At 37.9% G+C, this 23,628-nt stretch overlaps 1 protein-coding gene across 1 annotated transcript; it reads left to right on the top strand.

Annotated features, from left to right (window-relative positions):
* The first annotated feature begins 484 nt into the window (after window positions 1-484).
* On the top strand, window positions 485-10,970 carry LOC111144586 (SPC25, NDC80 kinetochore complex component). The gene is made up of 7 exons (XM_022498951.1): window positions 485-572; window positions 1,457-1,609; window positions 1,704-1,769; window positions 4,646-4,792; window positions 5,242-5,346; window positions 8,778-8,876; window positions 10,648-10,970. The coding sequence occupies exons 2-7, from the start codon at window positions 1,471-1,473 to the stop codon at window positions 10,770-10,772; spliced, it is 681 nt and encodes a 226-aa protein (XP_022354659.1). The 5' UTR covers window positions 485-572; window positions 1,457-1,470; the 3' UTR covers window positions 10,773-10,970.
* The last annotated feature ends 12,658 nt before the right edge of the window (window positions 10,971-23,628 follow it).

The following is a 23,628-nucleotide window of genomic DNA, read 5'->3' as shown; positions in this document are numbered from 1 at the left end:
AGAGAGGAAGGGAAGCAGGTTCTCCGCTGAGCAGAGAGCCTGATGCGGAGCTGGATCCCAGGATCCTGGGATCATGACCTGAGCGGAAGGCAGAGGCTTTAACCCACTGAGCTACCCAGGCGCCCCTAGCTTTATTTTTTTAAATTAACTCTGAGCTACAGGGAATATTAAAGAAAAAGGAATATATTTGGCAACAGACTGCGATTAAAGTTCAATACTTATATTTGTTGCAGAAGGCTTTATTTGAAAATGATGAATGCCTTGTGCTGGGACAAGTCCCTCCGGGAGGTATTAATCTGTATTTTACGAAGCAGAGCAGAGTCCGCTGTGTCTCGGAAAAAAACTACAAATCCCAGAATGCACTCTCCCCTATCCTTTCGCGAGAATACCGGAGGTCTAGATCAACCATTCCCTTCATGAAAAGCGTAGCTATCAGCCAATCCAAAGGCGAATGGATGCCCGGGGGCGGGAGGAGCAAGGCGCCCTAAGATTTGAAATACGAAAGTCAGCGCGGCTGCAGGTCTTGGTTCTGGGAACTCGGTTTTTCTCGAATTGGTGAAGGTCTTTTGTGGGTAAGTGGCGGGGTTCAGACATCCTGGAGAAGATGAGGGAGGTGGGATCTAGGGCTTCCGGATCCTCCTGTCGCTATAAGGGAAAGTGGGTTTCTGGGCGGGATTTATTTTCGGGAACGAGGTCTGTGAAATGCACGGTTTGTTTACTCGTCGGGGTGGGCGGCGGTGAGGCTGAAAGTTTCCGGGTTTCAGCGAACGAGAGATTTGTGGCCCTTCTGGGAAGGTTTTAGGTTTGGGGGATAGTTTTAGCGATACAGAAAACTGGGGGAGCTTGCAGTCTTACCGGACATTGTTTTACAAAAGAGGACACTAAGGCGCAGAGAGTGCAGGTGACTTGTACTTTTCCGGGACCAAGCCCACTAAACTCCCACTCCAGTCGCCTGTTTAGTGCTACTTTTCCTGACCTTAGTGGGAGGGAGAGGCAGGGTTCATGTGGGGTCTTATCCTAGGAGAAAGGGCCGTCCATGTGGGACCTGGCAATGCAGGCCGGAATTCAAATGGTCAGAGTTGGGGACGCCTTCTAAGTTACCAATTTTACTTGTGAGAAAACGGAGTCAGAATCATTTTCCCAAGGTCATAGAGCTGTGCGAGTGTCTTGTGCAGTTACACTACTGACAGATCCCTAGGAGGTAAAGATGTCCTTCTTGGAAGGCAGCTATGCTAACCACTATACCACCAACGCAAGATGTCCTTCTTGGAATCTTGAGTTTTAACCGTGGTTAAGTCCAGGTGGCTTGTTCTGCCCGGGGAATATCTAGGGTTAAAAGTAAGCTGCTAACTATTTTCTAGCAAAGGTCACACTACCAAAATATGATTCATTAGAAGATGAGCCTGATTTGATTTCAGTAACTCATAAGAAACATGATGTTCTATTTGTTTTGTAGCATTTTCTCCCAAAATGATAGAGGACGAACTCGCACTGTTTGATAAAAGCATAAATGAGTTTTGGAATAAATTCAAAAGCAGTGTCAGTGACACTTCCTGTCAGATGGTGGGACTGAGAGATACCTACAAAGACTCCATCAAAGCATGTGCAGGTAACTGAGGTTAACTTGTAACATGCTGTTTTGTTGTTCTTGCTTTTTAGTTATTTCAGCTGAATTAAAACTTCAGTTCCAACTTCTCTTTCAGAAAAGCTGTCTGTGAAATTAAAGGAAGAAGAACGAATGGTTGAGATGTTTTTGGAGTATCAAAATCGTAAGCTATAGATCACAGAGATTTTTTTTTAGATTGAACTTCTTTATGCAATCCCTCATACAAGTAAAACAATGTATTGTGTGTGTGTGTGTGTGTGTATACACACATATATATAAAACTAATAAACATTTGTGTACTTACAACTCAGCTTAAGAAATAGAACTTTCCACATCTACTTTTCTCTTCTCACACCTTCCCGAACTAACCTATTGGTATTTAGTGTTGTGTTTTTGAATGTTATATAAATGGCATTTTTGTGTGTATTTTGTTCCTTTTTTAAATTCAACAGTATGCTTGTGAGATTCATCTGTGCAGATGTGTAAATGCCCGTTATTTGAAAAATGAATTTGTTTTCCCATTGGAAATCATAGGCTAGGGGTTGAAAAGCTGGAGTTCCTCAGTTCCTTGGAGGTAGGGTTAGTACTCTTGACTGTTTTCCTCCATATTTTTCCTGTTGTTCTTGTTTTACCTTTACACAGGTAAAAGGCTATATGCTAGCCTTTTACCTGTATTTACTTTCTAAGCTGCCTTATCTATTAGCCATTTAGGATGTTTTCAGTTTTTCACCATTATAAATAATACTGAAAACAATTTTTTGTATATAAATACTTTCACATATCTTGTTTTCTTAAGGTTACTTGTAAAAATGAAATAACTAATCAAAGGACATGAATATTCTTAAGACTCATTTTGCAATGTCAAAAATATGCCACAAGGACTCTAGTATTTTGCATTCTTCGCAACACTAGCTATTATTTTTGTAAACGTTGTAATAAATGAAAATTGGTATGTCATTGCTTTATTTGCATTTCTGGGATTACTACTTAGATTAAATTGTCTTTCATATTTATTAACCATCTGCAGTCTACATTTCCTCTGTTTATCCCTTTGTCTGTTTTTGTCTTGGGAATTTATATTTGTGTCTTCTTTAGATTAAGAACAATTGGGGGAGAATCAAGTCCTGAGTTTGAATCTGTGTCTTACTATTTATTGTATCCTAGCACATAAAGGTTTAAGCAAGTCAGTCAACTGCTTTTTCCTCTTTTAAAGATTTTTTTTTTTTTAATTTATTTGACAGACAGATCACGAGTAGGCAGAGAGTCAGGCAGAGAGAGAGGAGGAGGCAGGCTCCCCGCTGAGCAGAGAGCCCGATGCGGGACTCGATCCCAGGACCCTGAGATCATGACCTGAGCCGAAGGCAGAGGCTTCAACCACTGAGCCACCCAGGCGCCCCTGCTTTTTCCTCTTTTAAATTAGACCTACAAAATGTATTATAGTGAAATTGAAGTAAATTTATAGAAATATAAGGTGTTGAACAAAGTTCCTAGCATATAGTAGAGTTTTATGCTTATTTGAATCAAATATAAGGTTTTTTGCCCATTTATTAAATTTTATGTAGATGGTGTATGTCTTTCTCTTTGATTTCTTTTTGCCTTTGAGTAAAAAGATCTTTTTTTCTTTTTCTTTTTTTTTTTTTTAGATTTTTAAAAATTTATTTGACAGAGAGAGACACAGCGAGAGAGGAAACAAGTAGGGGAGTGGGAGAGGGAGAACAGGCTTCCTACGGAGCAGGGAGCTGAATGTGGGGCTCGATCTCAAGACCCTGGGATCATGACCTGAGCCAAAAGCAGATGCTTAACAGCTGAGCCACCCAGGTGCCCCCAAAAGATCTTTTTCCCCATAGAACTAACTTTATATTCAGATACCGCCTTTTAGGTTTTGCAAGATTTCATTTTATATTTAAATATTTAATAAATATGGAATTTATTTTGAATTTCAGCACAGTTTGGAGAACCATCTACCACTTGATTTTATATTTCACTTTTCATATTAATTACCTAAATCTACCAGTGTTTGTTTGGGAATGCTGTTTTTGTTTAAACTGTATGTCATTTCTTCAGCTGGTACCCCACTATTGTATTAAAAGTCCACAATCACAGATGTTAAATTTAATAGGACAAGTCCCTATCCTCATTATTTTTCTTACCATATTTCCTTAACTGTTCTCACCTGTGTATTTGTCAGATAAATTTTATAATACTTTTCTAGATCTTCCCTTTCCCTTCCCTCCAAATTCCATTGGGACTGCATTAAATATAGAAATGAATTTGGGGGGCACCTGGGTGGCTCAGTGGGTTAAAGCCTCTGCCTTTGGCTTGGGTCATGATTTCAGGGTCCTGGGATCGAGCCCCACATCGGGCTCTCTGCTCAGCGGGGAGCCTGCTTCCCTTCCTCTCTGACTGCCTCTCTGCCTACTTGTGATCTCTGTCTGTCAAGTAAATAAATAAAAATCTTAAAAAAAAAGAAATGAATTTGGGAAATATTGACATCTTTATAATATTTAGAAGCATAAAATGTCTTTCCATACATCCAGGTCAAATCAATACGTGTTTCAGACAGGTTTTGCCCTTTTTTTCTTATGGGGCCTACATATTTCTTGATCTAGATTATTCCTGGATGTTTTGTTTATTACCAATGTAAATGAGTTTTCATCCTTCCTTCCTCTCTGTCTCCCTCCCTCTCCTCCTACACTTCTTCCTGTTTTTCTGGTATCTTCCAGAATTATTAATATAACATAAGAATGAACTGGTTCTTTAAAGTGCTGTGTAAAAACATTGTCCAGATTTTGGTTGTTTTTGGTGGTGAGCTTTATTTATATACTTATTTGAAGAGCAAAGCTGCAAGGGTCTTTTATTTTCAAATGCAAATAGAAAAGAATAGGATTTTTTTTCTTTCTGTTTTTATAATTTTTGAACCATTAGGAAGCACTTATCAATTAAAACATTATTGATCTTACGATAAAGTCAGTATTCTTTATCTGTGATAGATGTTGGAGAGCAAACTATGTATATTCTAACATTTTGTGCTTCTTACAGAAATCTGTAGGCAGAATAACGTCATTCAAGAAAAAAAAGATAACTTGTTAAGCTTGATTGCTAGAATAAAAGACAAAAAGCAGGAACTGGAAGTACTGACCTCAAATATTCAGGATCTTAAGGAGGAATATGCTAAGAAGAAGGAAAGTAAGTTTCCAGTTGTACTCATATTTAAAACATTAACCTAAATTTCAGAGTGGTGATGGTTCACAATTCTGTATCTCTTGCCTTCACTCCAGTTCATTACTAAAAATGGGTAACATATCTCGCGGGCATAGCCAGCTACTCATTTCTGCAAGGAAGCCATGTGAAGTTAGCTAAGTGGGCTTTATTTTCTCTTGTTTTACTTAAAGGTCCTTTTGATTTCTAATAAAACTAGAATCATAATGCAATTGATATGGGAGCTTAATTAAGCAGAGTGGGAGACAGTTTCACTAAGTAAGATTTGTCTGGAGAAGCCATAGTATAATTCATGTAGCAGAGTTATTGATCACACATTCTCTGCCAGGAACCATTAGGCACATTCTTTATGCTGTAAAGTCTCTTTGTCTAAAAAAACTTCATATTCAAATATATGTATTTTTTAAAAATCCTAGCTATTTCTGCTGCTAACAAAGCTAATGAAGAGAGGTTGAAAAGACTACAGAAATCTGCAGATTTATATAAAGATCGACTTGGACTAGAAATTCGTAAAATTTATGGTACGTATATTAATGTAAGTAAAACGTAAGAGATTAGAAAGGTGTATCTTAAGTAGAGAATTTCAAAAATGCTGTCAAAGGAAATAATGACAGCATTATTAACTTTTTAGAAAATAGGAAAGAATTAAAAAATTTTTCATCATCTTAACATCATTACTGATGCCTTGGTTATTTTTCATCTGGTATTTTAATAAATGTGTATTTGGCATGTTTGCCAACACAAAATAATTTTGTTCCTTGTTCTTACTGGTATTGTGTGATTAGCATTTTTCCAGTTGCTATAGCCTTCCTATGGTAATTTTAAAATGGTGGTGTAATAATTCATTCCACTAATGTATCTTAATTTAGCCAATCTTTTATCTGTCATTTAATACAGCTTTGTTTCTAACTTTATATTTGGATTCTGCCTGTGTTTCAGTTTTAGAAGTACTACAGTGAATACAGACTTCTCCATTTCTTTTGTATAACTTCCAGGAAATTCCCAGAGAAGCATTATTGGGTTAAAGCATGTAAATATTTTAATAGCTGTTGTATGTAGTATACATGCCAGTTTATAGCACTGTTCATTGTGTTAGCAGTCCCCAAGATCACCGTCTGGTTTGGTGATTCCCTAGAAGGACTTATAGGGCTCTGCATATAGTCCTATTCATGGCTCAGATTTATTGCCGAGAGGATAAAAAAAAAAAAAAACCAGCCCCAAAAAGGCACTGGGGCAAAGTCTAAAAGAAACACTTTTTCAGGCATAATTTTTTAAGAATCTTAACGCAGTAGAGTTAAGACTAAGTACAGAGTCACTGTGCTTAATTCCTTTAGCACTGAATGTGACAATACCTGTAAAGTGTTGTCTACCAGGGAAGCCCATCAGAGACTCATGTAGCCTGTGTTTGTTTTCCCTGGACTTCACCCCATGTATTTTTCCCTTTGCTGATTTTGCCGTAGCCTTTCACTATAATAAATCATAACCCTGAGTATGACCCTGTGGAGAGTCCTATGACCTCCTAGTGACTCTTCAAACCTGGGGTGGTTGGGGGGCAGTGGGCAACACACCAGCCAACGACCATCTTGCAAGCAGGCCTTTTTAAGAGTCTTAATGATAGAGCATCAGGCCTGCCATATTAATTCTTTTGTGCACAACTCTACAATGTAAAGAGTACCCACTTCATTGTCTTCTTGTCAGAGTTGTGGTTTTTTTAAGTCTGTTTGTGTTTGATTTTTTGGCAGTTGACTAGATATAATTGGAGCATTTATTTTTAAATGCATTTCTTTGATTATTATTGGAAAGGTAAACCTTTTTTCTGTATACTTAATTATATTTCTTTGATTGTCTGGGCTTTCAATTCATATATCTATTAGTCTTTTCTCTGGCCCACCACCTGTTGGAATAAGCTTTTAATAAAAAATGTGAACCTTTTGATTAGAGGGAAATACAAAGTCCAACTCTGAATTTTTGATTCATTGGAGACTTACTGTCATCCTGAGGTGCTTTTTTGAACAAGAAGGCTTTAAAAATATTTTAGATTTAAAAATAGAACTTTCTCATAGCCCTCAAAGTCAGGAAATAATGTTTTTTAAAGAAGAGAACCCAAATTAAACCCTTCATTATCTTAGGAAGTCTTTTTCTCTTTGGCATGTATCCCTCCCATTACTATTAACATTTTAAAAAATCTGGTGTACTGGGGGGCACCTCGGTGGCATAGTCAGCTAAGCGACGGACTCTTGGTTATGGCTCAGGTCATGATTTCAGGGTTGTGAGATCAAACCCCGTGACAGGTGTCGTGCTCCCTGCTCGGTGCAGTCTGCTTAAGATTCTCTCTCTCTCTCCCCTTCCCCACTCCTCTCTTAAATAAGTAATTAAGTATTTTTAGGAAATCTGGTATACTAATGTAATTATTTCATTTTGAACAAAAATGTGAGAAATGTTTTTCAAAGTTTCTGAATATCACTTTTTGTAATTAAAACCATTTTTAAAGTGAGATTTCCTAATTATGCTATAGAGCAAAATTAAAATGCATGTGAGTTTCTACTTTGTGGTTGCCATTTTTAATTTCTAATGGGCATTTATTTTGGGAGCATTTGGAGGTCTTTTGGAAAACAGACATTAAGACTGGATTACTGTGTAGAAAAGGTCAGATTAAATCTGTTCAGTAACATTTTTTTTTGTGGTAAAACTATGTGACCTAGAGTTTGCCATTTTAACTCTTTATCATATAGTTTGTTGACGTTAATTACATTCACAGTGCTGTGTAATCATCACCACATTTCCAGAATTTTTCATCACTGCAGACAAATTATCTACTCATCAAGCAATAACTTATTCCTCCTCCCCCATCCCCTGATAACCTCTAATCTACTTCCTGTCTCCATAAATTTACCTATTCTTTCATATAGGTGGAATCATAATTGTTCAGTAATTGTTCTTTTGCATCTGGATTGTTGTATTTAAATCTGTAGTTGTTCTTTTGCATCTGGATTGTTTTACTTAGCATGTTTTTAAGGTTCATTCATGTTGTATGCATACCAGAAGTTCATCCCTTTTTGTATGACCACGTAATATTCTGTTGTATGTACATACCATATTTTGTTTATCTAGTCATGTAGCAGTGAACACATGGTTATTATTACCTTTTGGCTGCTGTGAATAATGCTGCTGTAAACATTGGCAAAGTTACCTGAATCCTATTTTCAGTTCTTTTGAGTATACACGTCAGAATGGAGTCCCTGGGTCCTATTATAACTCTCGATTTAAACTTTTTGAGGAACTGCCAAACTTTTCTACAGCTTTGGCACCATTTTCTATTCCCACCAGCAGGGTTCTAATTTCTCCACGTCTTTATCCACACTCTTCTTTGCTTGTTTTGTTACAACTGTAATGGTAGGTGTGAAATGATAGCTCACTATAGTTTTGGTTTGCATTTCCCCAGTGATTAGCGGTGGTGACCATCTTTCCATGTGCTTACTGACCATTTGTATCTCGTCTTTGGAGAAATATCCATTTAAGTGCTTTTGTCCATTTTTTGAATTGGGTTGCTTTTCTTTTAGTTGTTCAGTTGTGGTTTTTTAAAATATATCTTATATATTAAATCCATGTCAAAGATATGATTTACAAATATTTTCTCCCATTCTGTAGGTTATCTTTTCACTCTCTTGGTAATTCCCTTGGAAGGACAAAAGTTTTTAATTTTGACGAAGTCCAATTTATCAGTTCTTTTTTTTCGTTACTTATGCTTTTTAAAATCATATTTAAACTATAGTTCACTTAAAACTAACTTGTAACTTGTACATGTGGAGCTTGGTTAAGTGTGTATGCATGTGAGTGCGTGTGTGCATTTAGCGTGAAGATACTAAGGACAGAGGTGAGATGGCTCATCCCTATGGAAAGCTTTGGCATGATAAAATCCTCTCATACCAAATAATCTAATCTCTCTTTTCAGGTGATAAATTACAGTTTATATTCACTAACATTGACCCTAAGCATCCTGAGAACCCATTTATGTTTTCCCTCCACCTAAATGAAGCCAGGGAGTATGAAGGTATGTATTCCTATCTCTTAACTGGCATTTAAGGTTGGCATCCTCAAGTGTTATCTGACTCCACATACAGAGTAATATGACGGAAAGTAATTCCCATAAGGTGGTGCTTTTTTGCCAGTCTTGCTTTATGGGATACTGTCTTCTAAAGGCTGTGAGTATTGTGATTTATAGTGATTATGTAGGATCCTTAATATGTACCTTCTCTTCAGGATGACACAGTGCCTCAGTGGCAGAAAAGTCTTAAAGACCACAGATCACTGCATTTCATACACAAATGTGAATTAGGCTTTTAAAGAACTTAAAGCTAAAGATGTAAAGGATATAACCACGTAAATGTGAATATTATAATTTATACAAGTAGGTGATTTTAAAAGCAAATGCTAAGTCATCAGAATGTAATCATTTATTTCCCAAAAATCAATTTAAGAAATATTAGCATCTCCTGAAAAATCCCAAATATTGATAATTTAGCTCATTTACTGACTCTCCAGCAGACCAGAAAGAAGGTCATCGATTTATGGGAAATATATATGATTGATAGTAGGGAGAACAAGAAGAGAATGGAAATATATTTATCTCCTTTTTTATTCTTCTAATGCCCCTTTTAAAATAATTTTTCATTTATTGGAGTTCAGGAAAATGGTTCTCAGCTCATTAGACCTGTGTTCTCATCTTAAAGCACTTACAGCAGATAAGCACTCAGGAGAACTGCTGAGTTGTCTCCCTGATGTACCCTGGTGACTTGGTCCTCATTCTCATGGAATTCTTTATTTTAGGAATCTAATTCATGTACAGATGCTTTTTTCCTCTATCAGTGAATATCTTTCAATGAAAGCTAAATTTTAAAAAGCAAACCAAAAACCACATACCTAGGTTTTTAGTGTTCTCCAAATTGTATATTCTTTCTTGCTACATAGTATCACAATATTTAATAGTGTACTAAAATAGAATCTATAGTGTGATTTTGACCCAAGTGCTCTTTGCTAATCTTTCCCTCATGGTCATGGTCCGTGTTTCCTAAACAATCTCAACCAAAGAGCTGGAAATCTGGCATGGTCGAATTTCTTCTTGGAAAAATCTCTCCCAAATTGTTGGGAGAGAAAGCTGAATCATTCCTTTCCTTTGACCACCCTCACTGGAGACTTGCTCCCAAGATGTACCATTTTGTACAACTATATGTGAGAACTGTACTATTACTTGTGTCTTGTGTCTCATGTGATTAGTAAACCCTGTAATTACCACTTTTAGAATAGCAGTCACATTTTCTAATGAAAACTTACAAAAGCTTAGATTTTCCCCATAATTATAAATTATTAAAGGCTGGCATTGAAGGTTGTTCTTTTTTGATGTAGTGACCAGAAACTAAAAGCCAAGCCAAAGGCTTATAGAGAAAACTGACGTAACCATTTAAAAAAACAACACACACACCGGTAAAATAGTTTAGTCAAAACAAAATGTATAGAAAGATGATGGGAAATGGCATTCTGTTCTTTATTACTAAACTCCTCAGTCCCTTGACTACCATCTGTTTACATTTAAAGTAAGGTTGTAGTACTTAAGATTTTAATATTTAGAGATTAAACAAAGAGCAGGTCCAAAAGATAGTTTAGGATATGAAAATCAAGTGTATTTATTGTTTTGTGCTCAAAGCATCTCAGTAAAATGGAATTGAAATGAATTGAATCAGATGAAAGCATCTAAATTTAGAAACACTTCTCTTCCATAAAAAAATCTCATTCAAATTATCTTTTTTTTTTTTTTTTTTTCCTAGTGTCAGATAGTTCTCCTCATCTTGAGTGCCTGACAGAATTCCAAGAGAATGTAAGGAAGACCAACAATTTCTCGGCTTTTCTTGCCAATGTTCGGAAAGCTTTTACTGCTATGGTTTATAATTGATGTATGAATAGTATATAAAAGCTGTTTATTTTTCTTCCCTATTGTGTATCTCTCTCTCTTTTTTCCTTATCATTGTGTATCTCTTTTAAAAGGAATTCTCATTATCCATTGTTTGCCTATAATTCTTTTTTATTTCTCTAACATTTCTATGTGGTATATTTCTTTAAATTATTTTAATTAAAATCTTAAGAAATAAAATTTATAGGGCGCCTGGGTGGCTCAGTGGGTTAAGCCACTGCCTTCGGCTCAGGTCATGATCTCAGGGTCCTGGGATCGAGTCCCGCATCGGGCTCTCTGCTCAGCAGGGAGCCTGCTTCCCTCTCTCTCTCTCTCTGCCTGCCTCTCTGTCTACTTGTGATCTCTCTCTGTCAAATAAATAAATAAAATCTTTAAAAAAAAAAAAAAAAAAAAGAAATAAAATTTATAAAGTCAAATGTGTCCTTTCTAAAGTGAGAGATAGTATACTATGTATATGTATGCATGTGTGTGTGTGTATATACATATTTTTTAAATGGCAGGCATGGGTAATTTAAGTCTAGCCTGGGAATGGGAATTCCTACAACTGACATTGTGTCTCATCGGTTCCCAAGCTTTTTATTTTTTATTTTTTTTTAAAGATTTTATTTATTTATTTGACAGACAGACATCACAAGTAGGCAGAGAGGCAAGCAGAGAGAGAGGAAGGGATGCAGGCTCCCCACTGAGTAGAGAGCCTGATCTGGGGCTCAATCCCAGGACCCTGGGATCATGACCTGAGCTGAAGGCAGAGGCTTTAACCCACTGAGCCACCTAGGCGCCCCTATTTTTTTATTTTTTTTTTTAAGATTTTATTTATTTATTCACCAGAGAGAGCAAGAGAGCACAAGCAGGGAGAGCAGCAGGGAGCCTGATGTGGGTCTTTTTTTTTTTTTTTTTTTTTAAAGATTTTATTTATTTATTTGTCAGAGAGAGAGAGGGAGAGCACAGGCAGACAGAATGGCAGGCAGAGGCAGAGGGAGAAGCAGGCTCCCTGCAGAGCAAGGAGCCCGATGTGGGACTCGATCCCAGGACGCTGGGATCATGACCCGAGCTGAAGGCAGCCGCCTAACCAACTGAGCCACCCAGGCGTCCCCTGATGTGGGTCTTGATTAGACCTTAGGATCGTGACCCGAGCCGAAGGCAGGTACTTAACCGATTGAGCCACCCAAGCACCCCTCCAAGCTTTTTAAAGCCACAGACTAGTAATAAAAAATTAGGAATGTGGGTCCAACCTAAGAGTAGCAAATTTTGAAATGTACTTGGCAAAATAAATACTACTATCTACTACCATTCTAATATCATAAAGGAAAGAATACTTTTCTCTCACACCAAAAGGAATCTATAGTTAAAATGAAGGGCAAAACTTCACCTCAGAAAGCCAGCAGGATTCTGCTAAGATACTCGAAAAGGATACATTTTTGAAAACCCAAATGTAGAAAATTTACAATGCATTTCCATTTTATAACATTTATACTGTTTAATTGTGGTCTGGATATAAGTTCGACATCTTGGAGTCTTCAGTAGAGACTAGAGTTCAAATGTCAATTTGTTCTAAGATTCTGTTTTTGTCACTCTACTTTCCTTGTGAAGTTGGTTGTATTTAGGTATGCTGTCTGTAATAGAAGCAACATAATACTGGTTCAGGATATTTTGGGCACAACTAAAAGCCATGGAACAATGGCCTCCATGCCTCCAGTTCCTTCTGCCACTCCCTGAATTCTAGGGGTATTTTTCCAGCCAGTTATCTAGTTAGAGTAGGAAGAGAGTTTCAGAGCACTTCCCTCAGCTGCCTCAGACTTAGCTCAGAGCTCTGCTTCACTATCATGCAGCAGTAGAATTTATCTGAGAAGAATGCTAGGGTTGGTGGGAATGTTCACACTGACCCATCCCATTGTGCAGACCACTTTTAGGAATCATTGATCGATATTATTTCTGCAGAGATAAAGGCTAATAACTGCCCTAGAGATTAGAGTGTGTACAACCTACATTTTATATTTTTAATATTAAAGAATGTGTAAATATTAAAGAACACACTAATGCACAAGCAATGGGCCAAATAAAGAGCAAATCGAAATATGTCAAAACAAATGAGAAAGAAAACAGTATTTCCTAAACCTATGGGGTACAGCAAAATCAGACAGCAGAGTGAAATTTATGCTATACATGCTTATATTAAGAAAAAAAGTTGAAATAAACAACATTACACCCCAAGGAGCTAGAAAGAGAAGAAAAAACTATAGTAGAGGAACCAAATAATAAAAATCAGAAATAAATAGAGATCAGAATAAGCAATGACATAACATTGGGAATAATGACTAGTTTTTCAAAAAAATAAAATTGGCAATGCTTTACACTAAGGAAAAAAAAGATTCAAAAACCAAAATGAAAACTAGAAAACAATGCAGCAGATACCACAGAAATACATAATGTGATAACAGATTACTATAAACAGTTATATACTAACAAATCAGATCACTTAGAGGGGAAAAAAGGTAATTCTTAAAATTTAAGGTAATTCTTAAAAATGTAGAAGTAACCGAGATTGAATCATGAATCTTGAATCCAAGAAATAGGAAATCTTAGACCAATAACAAGAATGAAAGTTGAGGGCACCTGGGTGGCTCAGTGGGTTAAGCCACTGCCTTCGGCTCAGGTCATGATCCCAGGGTCCTGGGATCGAGTCCCGCATCGGGCTCTCTGCTCAGCAGGGATCCTGCTTCCCTCTCTCTCTCTCTCTGCCTGTCTCTGTCTACTGTGATCTCTCTCTGTCAAATAAATAAATAAAATCTTTAAAAAAAAAAAAAAAGAATGAAAGTTGAAGTAGGGAGCAAAAATTTCCCAGGGCAGAAAAGTCCAAGACTACACAGTTCCATTGGTGAATTTTATCAAATATTAAAAAAGGGAAGAAGAAAATCTTTATTAAAATCTTATTTAATAGATTTCTATTATTTAATAGAATAGGGGGAACACATTCGAAGTCATTCTATGAAGACAGTATTACCCTAATGTCAAAGCAGGATTAAAAACAATACAAGAACAAAAAAGTCTAGTTTGTCCCATATAGGTATTGCTATTCCAACTTCCTTTTGACATTCATTTGCATGATAAATGTTTCTCCACCCCCTCACTTTCAGTCTGCAGGTATCTGTTGGTCTAAAATAAGTCTCTTATAGGGCAGCATATGGATAGCTTTTTTTTTTTTTTAATCCATTCTGACATCCTATGTCTTTTGATTGAAGCATTTAGTCCATTTACAAAGTAGTTATTGATAGATAACTTATTTATTGCCATTTTATTTCTGGAGATTTTCCCTGATTCTTTCTTGTCTTCATCATTTTTGATCTCTCCTTTATACTCAGAGTCCCCTGTAATATTTCTTTTTATTTTTTAAAAGATTTTATTTATTTATTTGACAGAGAGACTGAAAGAGAGAGAGCACAAGCAGAGGGAGCAGGAGAGGGAGAACCAGGCTCCTTGCTGAGCAGGGACCCCAATGTGGGGTTGTATCCCAGGACCGTGGGACGATGACCTGAGCTGAAGGCAGACATTTAACAACTGAGGCATCCCCTACCCCCTTTAATATTTCTTGCAGGGCTGGTTTAGTGGTCATGAATTCCTTTAGTTTTTCTTTGGGAAACTCTTTATCTCTCCTTTTCTGAATGATAGCCTTCCCTGCTGGATAGAATATTCTTGGCTGCAGATTTTCCCATTCAGCACTTTGAATATATCATGCCATTCTTTTCTCACTTGCCAAGTTTCTGTTGAGAAATCTCCAGCTAGCCTTATGGGTTCTCACTTGTAATTTAGGGAATTATTCTGTCTTGCTGCTTTAAAAAAAATTTTTTTTTTGTCATTTTGAAATTTTAATTAGAATATGTCTAGGAGTTGGCTTGCTTTTGTTGATTTTGAAGGGCATTCTTTGTGTCTCCTGGATATGAATGTCTGTTTCCTTCCCCAGATTAGGGAAGTTTTCTGCTGTTATTTATTGAAATAAATTTTCTGCCCAAGTTTCCTTCTCTTCTGTGACTCCTCTAATATGTTATTACATTTGATGGAGTCACTGAGTTTCCTAAGTCTATTCTCATGTTGCATAATTCTTTCTCTCTTTTGTTCAGCTTTATTAGTTTCCATTATTTTGTCTCCTAGGCCACTAATTCATTCCTCTACTTCTTCCAGCCTGCTGTTCATTGCATCAAACCTATTTCCAATCTCGTTTTTTACATTCTTAATCTCTGATTCTTTTTTCAACTCTTTTATCTCTGTGGTAAGGGTCTCCCTGACGTCTTCTATTCTTTTCTCAAGCCCAGTGAGTATCCTTATAATTATTGCTTTAAATTCTTCATCAGGCATGTTACTTACACCTGTTTTGTTTAGATCTCTGGCTGTGACCTTATCTTGTTCTTTTATTTGGGCTAAAGTTCTCCATCTTGGTATTTTATTTAAGTCTCTGCCTTCTTCTGTATGCTGGAAAAGCAGTAGGTCTCCAGCCCCTAAAGGAATGGCCTTATGAAGAAGAGGTGATGTAGTACTACGCCCAGGGTCTGGTTCTTCACAGAGTATCTACATTATATGCTGTGTGCACTCCGCTGTTGTGTTTTGGCTTCTCTGTCCTTTAGGGCAGTGGTCTGCAGAGGTTCTCCTTGACTGCTGTGGGCAGTGTCTGGACCTTGGCCTGATTGTGGTGAGTTTTAACAAGGTGTGCTCTATTCTACTTGCAAAATGAGGCCTGACATCAACTCCACCAGAACTGAGAACTGAGGCCCTGCAGAACTCTGGATGGGAGATCTGGTGGTGTTAGGGGTTTGTGCTGATCTTCTGGAGGAGGGGCCTGCTGCACTGGGACTGAGACAAGCTTGACTGAAAAGGGCAGTCCCACCAGAGCATGGTGTGGGATGGGGGGCTTGGTGTAAGCAAGTTAGGTAGTCAGTGTCCAGGCTGACCTGCTTTCCCTCAGGTGGCTCTGTGTTTATGCTGAGGAGTGGGGGAGGGAAATGGCACCCGTCAGCTACTTTGTTTCCAGAGAAGCATGTGGGGCTTGTGCCTAACAAAGTCCTCTCCTATTTTGTCATGGGCTTGGCCCAAGGTAGTATTTTAACAGTGGCAGAACGATGAGCAAAAAAATATGGTTTTCCTAAGCAGATCTTCATATTTTTTTGATATATTGACATTTTTTTTAAAGATTTTATTTTTATTTATTTGACAGACAGAGATTACAAGTAGGCAGAGAGGCAGTAAGAGAGAGAGAGGAGAAAGCAGGCTCCCTGCTGAGCAGAGAGCCCGATATGGGGCTCAATCCCAGGACCCTGGGATCATGACCCGAGCTGAAAGCAGAGGCTTTAACCCACTGAGCCACCCAGGTGCCCCGATATATTGACATTTAAATGAATACATAAAATCATATCTAAACTCAATTTTTTATTTTTGTGGACCTAGCTTGATTTGGAGCTCAAATTATATTAATAGGATCCATTGCTTAGCTGTTTTTCTGGGTTAAGGCCCCACACAATAGACCTCAGCAATTTAAGCTTGTCCCAATCCCTGAACTAATCACTGGTGATCAGGGGGTAAATAAAGTATATGCTTTGGATTAGACTAGCTCCCTGCCAAAGCCCAGGAGTGGAGGTAGATTAACCTCAGTAACAGAACCAAGAGTAGGGATGTTATAGTTCTCCAAGGGAGAGATTAGATATTTGATATAAAAAAATAGATAACTACTACAGTGAATACGCATTTGCTGAATTGCTACCTGAAATATACTTACAAGGAATAAACATCAAATTTAAAGAAAGATCATCATTTGCTGAAACTAGAGGAAAACCATGTCTCATACCACAAACTCTTGATGATATAATGTTTTGAAACACGCAGTGAAGACATTGGGCCAGTTGCCTTGGCAAGGAACTCTGAAGGGTTCCTTTCACCGGCAAGTTACAGAAATAAAGCTTGGGGATGAGAGAAGAAATGAGTACCTTCCACTTATGGTCCATTTCTCTTCAAGGACACCCATGCTTCACTTCTAACTTGAGGGGGTGGGTAGGGCAAGATCTGGGGAACAAGACCAGGTAGCAGGAGAGTCCCAAAAGGACAGTGTAGGAGCCAGCTTTACTGCTGGGATCCAAAGACAAATGCATAAAGAGAACTGTACTAGCATACCAAACAAATGGCCTTAAGCCATGGAACTTAATAGTGATACGTTTTCTCAGCTGGGAAGTTGATTCATTCTAAAATTGGACTTGTTTAGGGCTGGCCACCTTAGAGCAATGGTATTACTTTTAAAAAACTTTTATGTCTCCATTACTCTTATAAGCCCTTCACATATATCTACTCATTTATATTTCCATCAGCCTGTGAGGTGGATACTATGCATAACCTTGTTCTACAGATAAGGAATCCAAGGTACTGAGAGTTTAAGTAACTTCAAGTCCCACAGATGGTAAGCATTAGAACTGGAATTCAAACCTAGGTGGCAATCTGGCACCTAGTCCATGAGCTTTGCCTGGACGACACCTCATGCATTTCTGTGCCATAGTGTAGGGAAATATGTGAAGATAAATTTCTTTCTTTCTTTTTTTTTTTAGATTTTATTTATTTATTTGACAGAGAGAGATCACAAGTAGACGGAGAGGCAGGCAGAGAGAGAGAGAGAGAGAGAGGGAAGCAGGATTCCTGCTGAGCAGATAGCCCGATGCGGGACTCAATCCCAGGACCCTGAGATCATGACCTGAGCCGAAGGCAGTGGCTTAACGCACTGAGCCACCCACGTGCCCTGAAGATAAATTTCTTAACAAAAATTCTAGACAAACTTGAACTTCAATAATATAACTTAGCCTTTGTGTTTCTATAGAAGTATAATGATTAAGAGAAAAAAAAGGTCAACTATCTTGAAAGTAGGGGAATACGTTTTTGTCTCCATCTTTAGGAAATGGCTTCACTAAGATGATAAAACAGCTTCAGATCTCGAGGAAACAATGAGCAGAGTACCTGGCCTTTTGGGGCTGGATGGTTCATTAAGAGCAGTTTCTAGGCCTGTAGACTGCAGTCATCACCCCAGGTCTTTATGGAAATGTCAGATGGAGGGCTATTGACTTATGTATGAGACTTTATCTGTTCAAATATAAAGACTTTAATTTTTGAGGGTCACTATGTGCCTACCCAGGAATATTCTGGAACTGACATTAACACATTAGCTTAAATTATAAAGTTGATACATTATGAAAATTTCACTTTGAATAAAAATACACATGAAAGGCAAACTATTTCATTAAGTTTGCTGTTTTTTATACATTATATTTAGGAAGGTATATTTCAAAACTAAAATAATTTTAACCATTTAAAATCTTCCTGATATGGAAATAATACACGAGGTAAAAAGAGAAGAGATTTTTCCTTAATGAAAAATATATGCATGAGTAGCTACATTGATTAAAATGGAACCCAAATGCAGTAGACTAATCTAGTGCACACTTTGTAATCAAATGAACAATAAGATCTTTAAAAATTAAACTCAATCACTAAATTGTTTTAAGTTAAAAAAAAAAAGAATTGGCACAAAATATGTTAAAATATTTTAAAGGATTAAAATTTTCAATTTCCCAGCTAAGAAAGATTACAAAGTGTTGCTTCTCTTCCAACTCAGAAAATTTCTGTACAAAGACATTTAGTTCTGTGTTGTGTTCAACAATACCTGCACGTATTGCCACTATGTTCAACCATTTTTAGATGGTAAAGATCGCCCTACTGGGAATTGTTTTTTTTTTTTTTTTCAATTTAAGATTTATTTACTTATTTGAGAGAGAGAGAGAGAGAAAGAGTGAGCAGGCAAGTGTGGAGAGCAGCAGAGGGAAGGAGAGAGAGATGGGGCACCTGGGTGGCTTGGTTGGTTAAGTGCCTGCCTTTGGCTCAGGTTGTGAGCTACTCATGCATACGTTTTTCATGTCCTTTTTCTTGTCTTCATCATTTTTGGTCTCTTCTTTGTACTCAGAGTCCCCTTTAATATTTCTTTTTATTTTTTTTTTAAGATTTTATTTATTTATTTGACAGAGAGAGAGAGCACAAACAGGGGGAGCAGGAGAGGGAGAAGCAGGGTCCTTGCTGAGCAGGGTGCCTGATGTAGGGCTATATCCCAGGACCCTGGGATCATGACCTGAGCCAAAATCAAAAGTCAGTCACTTAACTGACCAAACCACCCAGGCACCCCACTGCAGTCAATTCTTGACTTAACGACAAGCTAATAAAGAATAAGATTCTTGGGGCGCCTGGGTGGCTCAGTGGGTTAAGGCCTCTGCCTTCGGCTCGGGTCATGATCTCAGGGTCCTGGGATCGAGCCCCGCATCAGGCTCTCTGCTCAGCAGGGAGCCTGCTTCCCTTCCTCTCTCTCTCTCTGCCTGCCTCTCTGCCTACTTGTGATCTCTGTCAAATAAATAAATAAAATCTTAAAAAAAAAAAAAAGAATAAGATTCTTTCTGAATAAAGATAAGGGTTTGATCTAAGTAGAAATAGAGTCCATGTTTTAAGTAAACTAGAGGAAATATAAGCTATTTAAAATCAGTTCCTTTCTTGGTATTGTAAATATATCCTGGTGAGAAGTATAAAAATGTACGATGTGGTACGACATGAACAATGTTTAGAGTTTAGACATGTTTTCCCTTTCTCTCAGCAGCTAGCTGGAAGCAGCTGAGGAAGAGGTCTTTAACTGGAAAGAGGAAATATTTGAGATTCAAATGAATGTGATCTCTATAATGGTAGATCTTGAATACTTTAAATTGTTTTGTGAAAAGTTTTGTTTTTAAGCATCAGAATGGTATTGTGGAAAAATCCGAGAATTAAGATGTGGTCTCATCTATAGTACACGATCTTAAGCATACCATCTAAAGTCTTTGAACATCAGCCATATTGTACCATGTGTAGTTTCCTAAACTTGCCAGTTTCTTTTCTGTTGATCAGGCCAAGGAGGTTTGCTTCTATTCTCAGTTAATCAAAAGTAATTACCATAAATGTTTGTTAATATTATCATGTTTTTCTGCATCTATATAGATTTTCATCTTTTTTCTGTCAACATGGTGATTTATATCAATAGATTGTTGAAAAAATGTTGAATCAACACTGCCTTCCTGGAATAAATCCAACTTAGCCATGATATGTGATCTTTTTTTTTTTTTAAATAGTGTTGGATTTGGTGGATATTCTATTTTAAATTTTTATATCTATAGCCATAAATGAGATAGGCTTATAATTTTTCTTTGTACATTAACCTTGGTTTTGGCATCAAGCTTATCTTAGGTCCTAGACCCTTGAAATAGTTCGGGTGTGTTCCTTTTTTTCTATTTCCTGAAAAAGTGTCAATGGGATTAACTATTTTTGAATTCACCTATAAAACTCTGTGGGCTTGTGTTTTCTTTGTAGGAAGTTTTTAAACTACTCATTGAATTTCTTTAATGGTAATTAAATTATTGAATTATTCTATTTTTTGAAGGAGTTTTGATAATGCATGTTTTTTGAGAAATTTGTCTTTTGGGCTGGCTTTGTTTGCAAATTAACTGGTTTAAAGTTGTTAATAATATATAATTTTAGCTTTTAGATATGTGCTGCGGTTGTAGTATGTCCACTTTTTCCTTATAAAAAACATTTATTTATGCTTTTTTCTCTTACTCTTGCAGAGGTTTGCTCAACTTATTAATCCTTTCAAAGGACCAACAGGTAGCTTTGTTCGATATTTTATTTTGCTTTATGTTTCATGAACTTCTGCTCTTTTTTTCCTTTGGGTTGATTCTGCTATTGTTTTTATAAATCCATAATTAGGATGTTTAGTTCATTCATTTTAGCCTTTCTACTTTTCCCTATAGCATTTTTAAGCTGCTTTCCTAGAACTACAGGTTTTAACATGTAGTAGCTTTCTTATATTTTATTTCTAGTATTTTCTAATTTCCATTAAGATTTCTTCGTTGACCTTGGGCTATTTAGATGTTCATGCATGTGTGAGTGTGCACACACATCCATGTGCTTAAGTGTATGCAGGCATACATATGTACGTGCTCCCTAAATGCAGATGGCTTTTAAATTATCCTTTTCTTAATAATTTCCATACAATTCTAGAGGCTTGCTCTGTGGCCTAGTGCATGATGAATATCGTACATGTGTATTTTCCAGTGGTGACGTGCAGCACCTTCTTTCTCAACTTCCGATGGCTCACCCCACCTTCCTCCTTTGCCTGTGTGCTCCTCAGCTGACTTTCCCCAACCTCCTCATCCTGACTAATGCCTCTCCTCAATGTTCTCATACTCCTTTTGATGTAGCCCTATTATAGAATCTATCACAGTGTGTTGTGTTTGTTAACTGGTCTGTTGCCCTTACAAAAGTGAGACTGAGGGCTCTTTGAGGAAAAGGACTTGTTGTCTTTAAGACCTATTATTTAAGTGATAGATCTTTAATGTTCCAACCACTCTGTATAGTAAGTTCTATTTACCCTTCCAAATCTAGTTGAAAGACCCTCCCCTTGACAAGGGTGATGTGAGAAACCTGGGCTATTCTGCCCCACAGAAACCATATATAAACTGGCAAGTTTATATATGGGTAAGCAACAACCATTCCAAAGGCAAGCAACAACCTGGGAAATGTTTATTCATGAAGATCTGCTAGTGAGTTGGATGAGAATGGTGAATTTATAGTCAACAAGCACGTGGGAAGATGATCAGCATCATTAGTCACTAGGGAAATATGAATTAGAACTGTGGTAAAATTAAAATACACCTGCTAGAATGGCAACAATGTAAAAGACTGATAATATCAAGTACAGACAAGGCTATGCAGCATCTGGAATTCTCATGCATTTCTGGTGGAAATGCAAAATAACATCGCTACCTTGGAAAACAGCTTGTAGGATTGTTCTTAAAGTTAAATATACAGCTAACAATTCTACTTCTAGGTATCTACTCAAAAGAAATGCATTCCCCCTTCCCAAATTTGTTCATGAATGTCTGTAACAGTATTATTCATTATGACCGACAGAATGTAGTAGTCACCCCCTTATCCATGGGGATCTGCTCCAAGACCTCCAGTGGATGCTGAAACTGTAGCTAGTACTGACCCCGATATACAGCATACCTATGAGAAAGATTCATTTATAAATTAGGCACAGTAAGAGCTTAACAAAATAATTAATAATAAAATTAAACAATTTTAACAACATACCATAATAAAAGGTATGTGAATAAAAGTTATGGTCTTTCTCTCTGAAAATATCTTACTGTATTGTACACCTTCTGGTGATGATGTGAGATGATAAAATGCCTGCATGATCAGAGGAAATGAGGTGAAAGACATAGTCATCGATGGTGTCATGTGAGGCTACCATTGACCTTCCCATCACAAGTTAGAAGTAGGATTATCCACTTCCAGACCCTGGTTGGTGGAGTAGGGAGCACAGAGGAATGGACTGAGAGGGGAAAGCTGTTTGCTTCTCATTCTCTAGTATCAAGAGATGACCCATCCCATGCTTTCCTTGCCATTGAGATTATCAAATGAGTGGCTGAGAAAGAGAAGAGTCTCTTTTGAGAGAGTGTAATGCAATCCAGAGTGTTCCTTCTTCTCTGGGCCAAGGGTGAATATGAGAAAGAAGAGGAAAAGGGGCCCCTGGGTAGAGCAGCCCCTACAAGGGAGAAAGACTTCTTCAACAAAGTCCCCAATACCACTCATCTTTAAAAAACTTGCTGGATCAAAAGAGGGGGTATTCTTTTTTAGAGCTGACTCCTTGTATATATTTCTCCTTCAACCATGCTCCTTCTCTGGAGTTTCTGCTGTTGTTTTGACACTAGTCTCAGGATTCATTCAAGTAAGCAGTTGTTCGCAAACTTAAACTTGCATTAGAATCACCAGGTGCGCCTGCTAAACCACAGATGGCTGGAGTTTTGACCAGTGTGAAGTGGGAGCTGAAAATGTGCATTTCTAACTCGATCCAAGATTTCATCAGTGCTAGTGGTTCCAGCACTACCCTTGGGGGGAATCTCTGGGTAAACACTGAGGCATTTGCCCCAGCTACCAAAAAACTCAAGTTACAAGCTAGCTGAAACTGAGATCAGCAACACATTTGCCAGGGCAAATGGCAAATACTTGGCAAGGCAGGCCCCAGTCCCTTCTAGGCACTCTTGGGTGTGACTCCCTTTGTGTCCCCAGATCTCCATCATTAGTCCTCAACTGTGGAACCAAGGTCTTTCTCTAGCCAGTTTAGTTTGCTTCCTCTCCCACATCGGCTTCTCCTTATCCCACACTTCCTCGGAGAGTGTTTCACTGTTTAATTTTGGGCAGGTCTATTTACTCCAACCTGAGGCCAAAGCTGCTCTCCTCCCATTCCCATGACCCTGCAGGTGAGTGGCTACTAGGCTCTCCCCCTTGGGCAGATTTTCCCAGGAGCAGGTACCCCACACATCCTCTCTTAGTTTCCTCAAACTGAGCTTGCATTTGCATAAGCACAGCCTGGATTCTCTGACTTGCTGATTTCTCACCCCCCAGTGCTGCCTAGTGGGAGGCTCTCACTCTGGATCACAGCATTCTAGAATCCCTGACACTATCCATGTAACTCTATCCTTGTAGCTGCACTCCCTCTGCAAAAGGTTTCTGCTCTTCTCCACCCTGTCCCCAACCCTGGTCCAAGTCCCAGTACCACCTATCTTGTCCTCTGTCCCGCCTCGAAACCTATCTTCCCTGGATTATCCACTCTTCCTGTGTAACATTGCAAAGGACAATAGGACATGTTATTTGATTCTAATGCACTTTTCTTGTTCTAATTCAGGCTGATTACCCACTAAGGCCATCAAGACTTTGGGGGAGGTGGGGGCTCTTTGGA

The sequence above is a fragment of the Enhydra lutris genome, unplaced genomic scaffold (genome assembly GCF_002288905.1).
Source record: "Enhydra lutris kenyoni isolate GAN:26980312 unplaced genomic scaffold, ASM228890v2 scaffoldscaffold1, whole genome shotgun sequence".
Taxonomy (NCBI): domain Eukaryota; kingdom Metazoa; phylum Chordata; class Mammalia; order Carnivora; family Mustelidae; genus Enhydra; species Enhydra lutris.
Note: the sequence above shows the minus strand (reverse complement) of the source record. Positions and strands in the feature narration are given on the sequence as shown.